Below are 13,454 nucleotides of genomic sequence, written 5' to 3' on the forward strand. Positions count from 1 at the left end.
ATAGGTCACGTGACCAGTGGAGTGGATGGGGATGGAAATAAAGCAGGTGGAAGACAGCAAGGAAGGCGTTGCCGGTGAATGCGCATGCCACTTCCGAATTTCCCCATTATCCGTGAACGCATCATCCGCACTCCATATGATTCTGTAAAAGCCTCGTGGTGTTTAAAGGACATTCACCACAACCAATTAACATCGAGCAAGTGGGCGCGTCTCCCATTTACGAGATCGTTCTGACGAGAAAGGGGCGGAGATTTCTTCGCTGGAGAGGCTCCCTGGGTTGCTAGCTAACAATAGGCCGGGAGAGACGGCTGGGCTCGGCTTGGATGAAATATCCCGGTACTGGAAACACTTTAGCGGACACTTGACACAGAGAGGTCCCCTTTTGGAACCGTACTCCGCTCCCGTCCCGTTCCCTGTGGATATTGACTTACCAGAAGACGAACGGTGAGCTTGATTTCTCTACTTTATCATTCAACTTGTGTGTGTTCGAGTGAGGTGAGGTGTGGCGCTCCTCAAGCACAAAATGATTAACTGGATAAAAATGTTAAGCCTCGTTTTTTTAAATTAATCACTCGTGTTTGTAAAACAATTAAACTGTTCTTAATGTAGTAGCATCCTCCTTTAATTACAAATAATTTCTCTGCTTAAATTGACTGTTTAATTGCTCGCTCTATGTTCAATAAATGAATTAAAGGAGAACCAAGTGTCCTGAGAACAGAAGCTAAAGTTTTATGAGGGAACTCAGCCACCAAGGAGGCAATTTATCGTAGCAGTAAGAGTTCCAAATGTTATTATTGCGTTCAACCAGTTTAAATGCAATTTGGATTTGATTTCGGAATTCACTTGCTTTTATATGACAGACACGTCGACAAGCTGTTTAATGGATGGTCAGTGACAAATTATTGGAAGCAGTGCCATGCAGTTAGGTGAGGCAGGTAAACATGTGCCTCACCTGTCATCATGTGAATATAAAATTTTGATTATATTAAATGGTTGTATTTATCCAGTGTTGAAGTTTTCTCATTTAACTTAGAAATACTGGAGGTTTCCTTTTCAAATCTAAATTTTCACATTACACTATGAACATTAATAACACAATTAGTATGTAACCTATTACAGTGCTAAGTATCTACAGATGCAGTGTGAGGCACACAATTCTCTTGCCTCATGGCAGAATGCGATCTAGAGACCAAATATTCTGAATTGGCCCACACCTCAGCTCCAAACAATAATACTAGTGTTGTTATTAGCAAGCTATCAGCAAATCAAGCCATCCAGGATTTTCTTTCTTGTTGCGTGGACCTTTTTTATTATAGAAGATTATCTATCGGTTGTTTTTATTTTAGAAAAGTAAATAACATACATTTAGCTAAGAGTCTGCGAATGCAGCGTGAGGCACGCAATTCCCTTGCCTCATGATAGAGGGCGATAGTGAGACCAAATGTTTTGATTTGGCACACACTTCAGCCCTAAACAATATAATTAGGGTATATATTCAAAATGAGCTACACAAAGTCTTCATTTATGTTAACAATAAAACATTCTTTTTCTATGCTGCAGTTTATATCTTGTTTTCTTGCCCTGCCAATCAAATGATGAATGAGATGCAGGTTAATTTTTTAGTAATTCTGACTGCCTCACCAGACACAAATCTCACAGCCCGTCACTTGGTTCAAGAATGATTTGGTTGACAACACCAAGATGTACAACTGCAAGATAAAATTCTTTGTTACTGTATTTTCCGGACTATAAGTCACTCTGGAGTGTAAGTTGCACCTTCCCAAAGGGAAACAAAATATTATAATTTGCACTCCGAGTAAAGGTCACATTTTGGGCAAATTTATTTGATAAAATCCAACACCAACGGCATACATGTCATCTTGAAAGGTCCTTTAAAACTAAAATAAAATAGAGAAAAACTGTATACGGTATTCTAACAATTTGTGCTTACAAAACTATCAGTTTCACTCCAAATCACTGAATCCAAAGAAATGTTCATCCTCGGTGTCACCGTAGTAGTAGATGATGTGCCTCATCCGCTTGTTAATCGCTCACGTCAGACTCATAGTCATCTCCACTTTTTCCAGTCCCTTACAAGTCTTTCGCTAACTCCAAACCTTCTTTCTTGTGCTCGACTACCGCTTTTGACTGCAAATTTTACTATTTGCAGCTTGTAATTTGCAGAATACGATTTCCTTTTCTGTGCCATTTACGTTACTCTCTTCTCAGTTCTTTTTATAAATTACCGCTCTTGTTCCAAAAAATGTCTACCCAAAACAAGGCAAGGTTGAAGTTATCAACACAGGCCTAGAACACCCTGTAACGGTTTAGTGGGAAAATTACATTTGAAATGATATACTGTACCAGAAATACAAAAATTAAAACTCAATTACATTATAATGTGTTAATAATTTCACAAGCAAATCGCACCTGGATTATAAGTCGCATCTCAGGCCAAACTATGAAAAAAACTGCAACTTATATTTCTGAAAATACAGTACTTGAATAGAACAACTAAGCCTCTATAGCTGAAAAAATAATACGGAAATATAGTGTAATAACGACAAAGCTGCGAGAGCTACACACGGTGTGGATAAAGGGAATTTTATTAGATGATGGACATCAATATATATACGAACGATTAATGATAAATTTTAACTTTAGTAGACTCTCAAAATAAAGAGAGAATACATCAATGGATTTTGTACTTGCAAGAAGGACAGGAAGTGAACCTTTAGATAAGAAAGTCCAACCTGTTCTAAAAGCCCTCTCCGGAGCCCTCTCTTTTTATCGAAACTACAAGGCTAAAAAAATAATGAACAGCCACATGATTGGCCGATAGTGACAATGATTTAATAGTCACAACAATGGGCAATAATGGTCAAAAATATCAAACTGGCATCCTAAAATGAGTACCCTTATCAAATAAATGCAAGAAATGGAATATAAGAAAGGTAAGAACTGTGCTACAAATAATCGGTGAGAATATGCTTACAGCAGGGGTGTCCAAACTTTTTGCAAAGGGGGCCAGATTTGGTGTGTTAAAAATGTGTGGGGGAGGGGGGGGGCAACCTTGGCAGACCATCTTTACATTTAGCAGCAATTAATTTAAATACATTTCAGCGAGCCGTTCTGTGTTTCACATTTGCTTTTTTATTTTAATTTCAGCAATCTTAAGTATATGTTTTGGTTCATTTGAAACATGCATATCAAAATTCAATTGAGATTGAAAATTGAACTTAATTATTCACTCAACTTGACTTTTTTTAACACTGTAATTAACTTTTTTGTAACAGTTGAAGAGAAGTAATTGTACTCTTAGGTGCAAATTACATTTGACACATAAAACAAATATCTCACCATGGCAGTTTAATACTTACAGAATTTTTAAACACAATAACAGAGAAATTGTCATATCAACAAGTGCAGGGCTCATTTGAAATATGACAGTAACTATAAATGTTGATTGGCACACCTCTCTCTCCCTCTGGCTTGGCGACCCGGGGACAGGACGCGCAGTGGTGATGTGCGCACTAGCGGTGTAGTGCGCCTCGCAGTCAATTTTCCTCCTTTTGTTAATTGCCTCCCTTTTAGAAAATTGAGGGGCCTCACATACCAATTAGCTGTTCCCATTTGAGCCTCTAGATGGCAGCACTTAGAACACGCAGGTATGTACTGGTAACTATTACCAGTACATAATCCTACACGCGGGCCAGACGTTATTGATTTTATGACGGAGGCTGCGGACCGGATGAAAATTGACCAGGGGCCGCATTTGGCCCCCGGGCCGGAGTTTGGACATGCCTGGTTTACAGAGTTTGCCAACAAAGTTGATGTCAATCCTAGACAACCAGGAAGTTTCACACAAAGGAGCAAATTAATAAAGTTACTCTTCCTTGGCAGAGGTACCAAATGGTTGTTTTAATCTGGAGTGAGTCAATGGGCGTCTGCGGTGTTCCCGCAGGAGCTGATGGGTGGAAGTGAATGTTCCCAGATGGTCACGAGACTGTCATTTTTCTGCATTCCTCAGCACAATTCACCCAAGCTGCTCATTTACATAATCGGTCCATCAATAAATGAGCTAATGATTGGATAAATGACGTAATGCAACTGTGGTGACTTTTCTTTACAAGTTTACTAGTTAAAGTCCATAATGGCTTTCTTTGTGTGTTTTAATGGCAACATCATGACATGTATTTTTCTTCTTCAGTGGTTTAGCTGTTCATATTTTTTTTATTTTGCTTGGTGGTTTGCTCTTAGAATCTCAGGTCAAATACATTTAAGGGTTTATTTACTACTCAAGAAACCTTCCATTTTTACCACACAGAGACATTTTTGACATCATGTGTTGCTTTGCTCTAATGGATGAATCAAACCCAGGCCCAACGTTCTTATGTTTGGTGCCAGTTGTGTTTATCCTCAGGCTTTTGCAGCACTTTGCTAGCTCTTTCTGGCTCTTGTGTGTCTGATGTGTGCAGTGGAGCAGTGCTAACTTCATCATCTATAAATACTATATCACACAGGAAGTCTGTCCTGCTCTCCTTTCTCGCTGAAAAGAATATCAAACGACGTTTGGGACCTCCAGCAATAGCAAAAAGCCAGCGAGAATTCCAATGACAATCTAGGTTATTGTTTGTCTTTTGAGATGGTCAAGGAGTTTGGAAGCCTCATTACTGCCCCCTAAAGAAATGGAGTGGAATATCATTGATTGGAGCAAAGCATCATGGTCATCTGCAGGCTGTAGTAAAAACGAATCATTATAGTGGATTCTGTTTTTAGCTGACTGTTACTCACAACACAGCACGGCTTAAGAGTCCATTGATCAGTCGCTGAGCAAGCCACTTGGTTAATCTGTCAATCTGTTCTGTTTTTCTGTTATTTAATCATTCAGCCTGCTACAGTAGTATGTTAGTTGTAGTAACGTATGAGTTGCGTTGATAACCCAAGTAGTGTTAATAAGTTGCCCCACTACGGGGAAATTGCTATTTGATGCCGCCGTAGTCCGTCTGTTGATAACTCAGGCATGCAGTTAAGATTCAGTTGGTTAGGTTTTTAAGTAGACGTCCAGTCAGTTAACTTGATTGATAAATTGTTGTTCAGTTAATTACCCTGTAAATTAGTGAGTTGGTCCGATTCACCAGCGCTTCCTTTGCTCTTGGTTTTTCATGCATTTATTCTTTTTAGCAGGGATGTCAAAGTCAAATAGACACGGGCCAAATACAATTTTTTTGCTACAAGCCTATGGCCAGACAGATCGAATGTTCATTGAAACATTTTCAAATCAAGCATATAGCTAAAACAATGGTCCTCCACCGGTTTGACTTGAGGACCCACCATGCCGCACTAATGACAAGCTCTGACCCAAATCAAGAAAAAAATTCCACTTCTTAAATGTATTGAATGAAAGGATTTTGCAGTTTAAAGCAGAGATAGTAAAATATTTTCACCTTTTTTCTAAAAACCAAATGACCAGCAAAACCAAAACTACTTCAAATTATGTAAATACTCCCATATAAGCCTAAATCGCATACAAGCTGACCCCCTAAAACTGCTTTAACCTCATGTGCGGCCCCTCCTTGAGGTATCTTCCTTTCAGGGATGGTGTAATAATAGTCTGTTGTATGTACAGCCCTTTGATACTACCTGTGATTAAGGTCTATACAAATAAACATGACTTTAGTCATTTGGTCAGCTAAGTAGTCTCTTATTATGTTGGTTGATTAGATAGATAGATAGATAGATAGATAGATAGATACTTTATTCATCCCCGAAGGGAAATTCACTTTTCCAGCAGCATCCCTAAGCTGAGAACAATCGAAAATAACTGAGAACAATCGAAAAATAACACGGGAGCTGCTGGAGTGGCTGCCATTCGTGACGGCGCCGGAGAAACGATTCAATTTGAATCATGTACAAACAAACAAACAATTGAATCATGTACAAGAAACGATTCAATCTGAATCATGTACAAACAAACAAACAATTGAATCATGTACAACAAACAAACAAAATATTTATGTTTCAATAAGTGGAGTGTTAATAAAATGGGGGGAAAATAATTTCTGATACTGATATAACCAGGTAAAACTAATTTTAAGTTACCTGACCTGTCCAAATGAATGTTGTGCCATCTCACCTTTCCCACTCTCTCTGCTCGCTCCTGAAACTTTATCAAATAGTCCAAAATTTTACCTCATCTTCTCCGCTCACCTCGTCTTCCTCTGATTAGTTAGTGATTGAAACTGGGTAGCTATCTAGTTAACTATGTTGGTCAACTTCTTAGGTCAGTCTGTTGGTCAGATATTCTAATAGTTTTACGTTGTGTTCATCAGTGAGATACTTGGTTAGTTAGTCATCCAAGATATTATTCCTTCAGTTAGTTTATATAGTTGGTGGGTCATTTTGTTAGTTTAGTTGTTTTACTTTTTCACCCCTTTCTATTGGTCGATTGGTTGTCTACACGGTCGTTTTTTTTGTACTGTCGTCGGGAAGTTAGGCTCTAATTTATTCCACAGTTTAGTCAGTTAATTAGTTAAAAACCTAGCCAGTTAGCCAGTTGCTTGCCGTCAGGTTGGTTAGTCAGTCATTTTTTTAATTTGGTGGGCAATAAAGCCAAATAGTTAGTCTGATGGTTAATTAGTTTGTGAGTTTTTGTGTCACATAGGTTGTTTGTTAATTAGCTATTAAGTTAGCCAATCAGGTCATTAGTAACTTCAGTGTTGACTACTGCGACCTACTTTCTTATTTTTTTTCTGCCACCTCCAAAGAAGATGCTTGATTTATTCACACCTTGGTAGCAAACTGTGTTGACCTTTCATGTGTCCTCCGTGGGCAATCTAACACATACACTTGCACACACATTCAGTATTTCAAAAATGTTGTTTGATAAATGTGCGCATGTGTTTCTCTTTCTCTGATGATTAGCATGTAGTGTGATTAGCATGTAGTGCGATTAGCAAACGCTTCAGACGGGCTGACTGTCACTCAGAGTTCCAACCTGAGTGAATGTGTATTTAACATAAGCAATCAGGACAGATACACACACAAACACTCCTGCACAAGAAAAGTAGATTCACAGGTGGCGAAATGTAGCATTAGCCTGTTGTAATGACAGCTTAGTGGGGGCTAAATCTTTCCTGAGTGTGTATTTATTGTGTCGGTAAGGTGTGAACGTGTACACAGCTGCCAACCTTCTGGTCATGTTTGTGCTTTATGGTGTTTTTTTGGTCTTTTTTTTCCAAGCTGAAAGTTTGTCCCCACCGATGCACACAGCTTACACTAAAAACACGATTGCGTACATAGAAGAGTTCGTTTACAAAACACATTCACTGATGACAACTGAGCTGGTTGTTTTTTTTCCCCATTTTTCCAAACTCTTTGGTTACTATTACATTGTCGAGCATTTTGACTCAATGCTCCAAGAATCCTTTTGATTCTTGTCCGTTATCAGGAGAGTAATCTCTTTTTTTTTAGTAAAAGTTTCCACATAAGTTGATCCTCACCCGCAAACGATCAAAACCCCTGAATCAATCTGTAGTTGTGTCAGAGCAAGACCTCTATTGATTTTAAGTGTTGATGTACCTTGTGACAAGCTATCCCCCTCCCACCATGTGCTAGGGCAGCCTCCATTATTGATGAGATTGTCATGGTAACCACAACGACAGCTGTCTATGTGCGTAATAATGAATGTGAGAGTGTCTTTAAAAGAGTAACAATGTGTTAAAAGGAGAGCAGGGTTAGAGGTTTAGTTACAAGAGGGAAGTTTCAATCACACTCCCTTTTTTTCTTTTGTGTTATCTTTTTACATTTTGTCCTTTTGTGGGTTTTTCATACTTGCCTTTGTTGGTTTTAATTCATCCATCCATCCATTCACCCACCCACATGAGAAATAGACACCGAATGCATTGAAATTGCAGAAATGATGTATGCTCCTACGGATGTTTGAGACCACATTGAAAAAATTCTATACCCAAATACAGACTAGTAATCGACACCAGTACTACTTGTACATAAAATTCCATCAGAAAGAAAATTTAATTTTTAATGAAATAAATAAATAAATACATTTATGTAACGACCATTCCTTCTATTTCAGATTTTCTGATAGCTACAGCTGGCCGCTAAAAAGCTACCAATACCGGTAATGGCTGCCATCAAAAGTACAGGTACCTTAAAAACTGGTAATATTAGCAAAATACAATCCCTGTTTGAAATTAAATGCATTCATTCCTTAGAAAAATAATTAAAGTTTTCCATCTTTACTTCTATATAGAGTATCCATACCAATACTTTAACAACATACAATTCCACTACCTCAACAAAAAATGACATTTTTACAGAAATATCTTTCAGTCCCATTATAATATTTTTTCTTAAAGGTGGGGTGTGTCATTTCAGGTGTAACTAAAAGGTTGAAAGTCCAATATTTTCACTATTAAGTACGTGTTAACGATGCTCAACTGAGTTTAGAGAGCCTTTGTTTTTTTCTCCACCCCTGCTTTTGGTTTATTTTTATCAGGGCTGGTTGGGACTTGCAACACATCAAGAAGCTGAAAAAGGGGGGCCAGCGGTATAGATGAATCATTTCATGCTCGTGCCTGTGGTTTTTGTTAAAGTAGCATTAACATTTTGAAATAATGAGAAAGAAAATAAATAAATACAGTCCAAACGCCAACCCAAACCCCCAAATAGATTCAATAAAAAAAACTTTATTTGAGTGTGTTTTAGAAATGTACGTACTTGCACGTGCCACAAAAGTAGCTATATCCCTACTTTCCAGTCAAGAGGTTACCATCAATCCCTTGGAATCTTTTTGAGTCATCCTCAGAGAAGCGGGAATCAGATTGATGACTAACAAACCACCACAGGACGCTGCATTTGGAATGCTTCACTTCTGTGGTCTGCATGCTATTCTGTTAATTTTTTTTACTGTTGTCAAAGTGAACTGGAGCATGAATGTGATTTTAGTAGAGTGTGACAGCAAGTCACAATCCATCAGTGCGGCCCCTCTACTTTGGCTTCTAAACCTTTTTCTAAACCCTGCACTAAATGCTGCTTACCAATGCTGACTTTCACTCTTGCTCCTGTTTACACCCTCTATTTTTCTGAAAGTTTGTTTTTAGTTTATTACCTCATTTCTACCAAGCTTTGTTTTGGCACTAACTTTTGTTCTTGCCAGCTTCTGTTTATTGCTATGACTCTCTGACTATGTTAGTCTTCTGACCTACTTCACTTCATTGCTGAGTAGCTCATCAATGTAAGCTCGCTTATAGATGCCAGGATTGTCTTTTAGTTATGAGTACATGTTTAACTTTTTAATTATTTTTGTTTCTGTTTTGTTTTTTGCTAGTAGTTTTTACTCTACCGATATCAGTTTTCACCCAACCCAGCTTTTCATTAGGTAGGTCTACATGTTTCCGGCAGGATCGTTATCAAGGTTTTACAGATAACTGATAAGCTGATTTTATGAATCAGGATAGTTTGAGGACAGAACTAAACCCCTCAGTTCTTCTTTGATGATGAGGATTGGCAAAGGCTAGCTTTAGACCTTCATAACAGCTTTTATCTCTGTAAGAATTTTTTCCTAAATTGACTTTCCATCACATTTCCTGCACTAGCATGAGCTGGCTTCCTAGCTCCCCAGACAGTAGATTGTTTTTGAGTATTACATATACAAACTCTGGAACCATGTTAGCATTGAAATGAAGTTGACGTGTGTAGCTTGTTAATGTTGACCTCTGATGTTCGGCTGGGTGTGTCTGTAAAATAATTAATCTGATATGAAACAGACACAGTGGATTTATATGAGATTATATGATGATGTCATACTTTTTTCATTTTTAAACGAATATGACATGCATGCATGTAGATACATGGTCAAACACACAAAATCTCATGCAGTTACACGCAGCCATCTGACACCCACCCCCATCTACATTACATTTTGGGCCAGCTGAGGCTACACTGTGTGTGATGTTAAGTACATGGGAGTGTCTTTAATTGTGTCTGCGTAATTGCGTGTGTGTTTACGTTTTTTGTCTTTTTTATTTGATATGTTACTTCCACATCTTACTTAGTTTTTAACTTCATTTTTTTTCTCTTTGTCTTATTGCATAGCTTTGATGAACTGGCTGACACACAAAAGATCTGGTTGCCTTGGAAACATTGTTGTTGTTGGGTGGGGCTTTAAGCATCTTCACTCCAATAAGCTCCCCCTAGTTGTGACTCCTTCCACGCAGTGGTCACATTAAGCATGTGTGTATGAGATCACATCATGTGTTTACAACCCAGAGTGAAGAAGGCGTTGGTTTCTTGAACCAATTTTACTTGATGAAACATTTCTTCTTGTGATTGGGACCTCTTTGGAATAATCACATTTGAAGCCAGCTTGACTCAGAAATGCAAAGTCATGTTCATCATGAATAGATTCACAAAAAAAGTCTCACAAGGCCATGCCAGTTCTAACAAAATATTATTTCATCCATATTATTTAACATGAAATATTGATTATTTGATTATTTTAAAAAATTTGTTCTGACTCTTGCGGTATGATTTGGGGGACATTTGGCTGAAACGTTTTATGAGTCCCATACAGGACATCGCTACAGGAGGTCGGCATTTTGGTCTCAAGGTGCCACTGAGGGTTTAAAAATATTTTATGGGCACTGTTTTTCAACTTGTGTGCCCTTGTCAACTGTGCCGCAGGAAATTGCCCAATTTGATCTTTTATTGTTCAGTGTCTTAACTGTAAGATTCATCCATGTCAGTAGGTGGCAGCTCAGTCCGCTTTTCTCTATTTTTGTACTGTTTATCTGCTCATTAGATAGTACAAGTACATTTTTTACAATCATGGATTATCTCCTGAGCCACAATGACCACAAATGATTAGAAGGACTTTTACTCTCAATTTGAGAAACACAATATTTCAAACGTTAAAAAAGGGAAATAGGTGCCACAAAGTCATTTTAAAAAAAGGTTGAGGAAAATGGTTTAAGGGTGTGTTTTTTTCCTTTGAAATTTCAGTCTCTGAAAACGTTTTTACACACACGAGATATAGTAGACACATCTATCAAGATTCAAGATCGTCTTTATTGTCATTATCATAGAATGCCAATTAAATGATCGCGGTTAATGTTCTAACACTCTCATAAGAGTCTTAAAAACTCACTATTTGAAATAAAAACGAGGTCAGCTGTTTTGGTCAGCTCCTGCAATTTTTTTTATAGTTATTTCCTGGGTCAGTGTTATGGCCATGTCTGATAAATTCATAATTCTTTTGACCAACCTCCGACAGTAAAGACACTCTAACAAAAGCTGTTTCTCATTTGGCTTTCACTTTATTTTCAAACTATCTGCTGACATGGACCCCTCTGTAGAGTGCCTCAGATTTACCAGCATAAGAACAAGTGCAACATTGTAAAGATGAACAAGTAGGTGTGGTTCTTACCAGCATTACCTAACTCACTGAAGCCAAAAGGGAGGTGCAGATAAGGTGTCTCATTTCAGACGTTGGCGTCAGGTCCACTTGCACAAAGTACAATATGACAGTTATGTGTCCTAGACAACAATCGAGTAGCATACTATACAACCCGCTAGTGTAGTCTGCATTTACCTTTGAACTTTAAAATTCCAGACGTAATCATCACGAAACCAAAATTCAGAGTACACTAACAATCAAGTCTTGGCCGGTGTCGAGCCTTACTGACTGGCATATGGTTGTAGCTGGTTCCTAATTCAAAAGGTACCTGTTGGCGCAATGCCTTTCTATTTCAGTAATCAATAATGTAATACAGTAAGATAACTTACTTTGTTGTATTAATATTTTGAACTACTACAGATGGCGTACAAATGCTATGTGAAAATAACTTGTCAGTGAGTCTATGTCCACGTATAACTATTTTAACTATTATTACAGCAAAAAAAAACTAATTTAGATACTGGTTTGCTGTCCATGTCACATCAATGTCGGCAAAATGCTAATACTTTCTGAAGAAAGAACTATGTTTGGATTGGTGAGTACTTATTTCAGGTGTTGGTGTAGATTCCACCTATTTCGGTTCTCTTTATGGTAGCCGATACCAGTAGGGTTTGCCTACTAACGGGAATTTAACAATCAGGGACCTGAAATTAAAGGAACAGTAATTTGTCCTGGAATGCGTGCAATCTCAAGGGAAATATTTTGGGGTATCTAATAATTTTCCTTTTTTTTTTTTTAAAGAGGGAAGATATTTAATGTACTCAGTGTATTGGTATGTATTATTAGTCTTAATGTCTAATCAAGCTTTTGTTATTTTTTGAAATAAAGGCGGTATAGAACTTTTATTAAGATCTATTTGCCACTTTGGGTTAAAGTTTTTTACCCGAAAATGGACACTTTTCCCACAACAGATTTTTTTTTTAAACTGTTAATTTAGCCTCTTTACACTTCTGATTGGGTACTTTCTTAGTAAAAAAAAAAAAAACTATTCACGTGTGTAGACTGAACAGTAGTTTCCTTTTTTGAGAAGAAAAGAAAATGTGCGAATGTGTTAGTCTTGCATAAACTAAATATTCTATTCAAATTCCATTATTTTTAAACTTTTCACACTCTATCTTATATATTTAAAGACAGAAAATACATTTTGAATTAGATATTCTTCAAATCCTCAGAATTTCGAATCCAAATACGGCTAAATAATTAATCAAATTTAAAAACAAAAAGGATAATTGTCAACAAAGTTGATAATCACTTAGTTTACATTTCACACAAATATAATCTCATCTCATTTCCCTCACTTTTTGGACAAAAAGGTAAGCACATCAGGCTCCCTGTTTGCAGAATTTTGTGAGGTTTTTACAAAATAACTGCTTGCATCTGGTTTTGAAACCAATATGTATGAAAAAAGGGGTCAAAATGGATCTTACCGATCTTGAGTAATTGCAAGAAAGAGACGAGTTTAAAGTGGTATGTTTGTTGATTTTGGGACACGGGCTCTGGCATTATTCTCTATTCATAATTTTTATCAAATCATCAAAAATAAATGTGCTGAAGACTAAGCTTTTGTCTGGGCCGCGGGGTTTAGCAATTTAGTAAATTTTTCTCATAATATATGGTGTGGCTCTTTCCCAAAATAAAATTAATATATTTTGCTTTTGTGGCTCTTTGAGTCAAAAAGGTTCCAGACCCCTGCCTTAACCGCATGGGTCGTCAGAGCACCTAGGAGGATGCAACTCTGGACAGCTTTCACCAATGTTTTCGGTCCCTACCCTGTTTTAGGGTCATGCCAAAGTTTGCACCAGTCCATTCCATTCCTCTCAACTTTCAACTTATACTCTAATACAGCTGGCAATACGGGGAACTTTGTAGTGTTTTCCGGTCTTTTGATTCTGGTCTGGATTTAAACTGGCAGTCTCTATTCCCTCATGCATGAATGTGTGCGTGTGTGCATGATAAAATAGTGACAATAGTAACGCGA

The 13,454-nt window shown here is 37.6% G+C and overlaps 1 protein-coding gene across 4 annotated transcripts in view; it reads left to right on the forward strand.

Moving 5' to 3' along the window:
• Positions 1–234: 234 nt before the first annotated feature.
• Positions 235–13,454, forward strand: part of pak1 (p21 protein (Cdc42/Rac)-activated kinase 1) — a 34,257-nt gene continuing 21,037 nt past the window's right edge. Inside the window, exons 1-2 of one of the 4 annotated variants that reach the window (XM_088345322.1) lie at positions 235–444; positions 8,096–8,165. In XM_088345322.1, coding sequence (XP_088201448.1) covers positions 8,144–8,165 — 22 coding nt within the window. In that variant the 5' untranslated portion in view covers positions 235–444; positions 8,096–8,143. The remainder of the gene's footprint in view (positions 445–8,095; positions 8,166–13,454) is intronic. The other 3 variants (XM_088345319.1, XM_088345320.1, XM_088345321.1) reach the window with 3 other exon arrangements.

Source organism: Urocampus carinirostris, chromosome 10 (genome assembly GCF_059441175.1).
Source record: "Urocampus carinirostris isolate Australia breed hairy pipefish chromosome 10, RoL_Ucar_1.0, whole genome shotgun sequence".
Classification (NCBI taxonomy): domain Eukaryota; kingdom Metazoa; phylum Chordata; class Actinopteri; order Syngnathiformes; family Syngnathidae; genus Urocampus; species Urocampus carinirostris.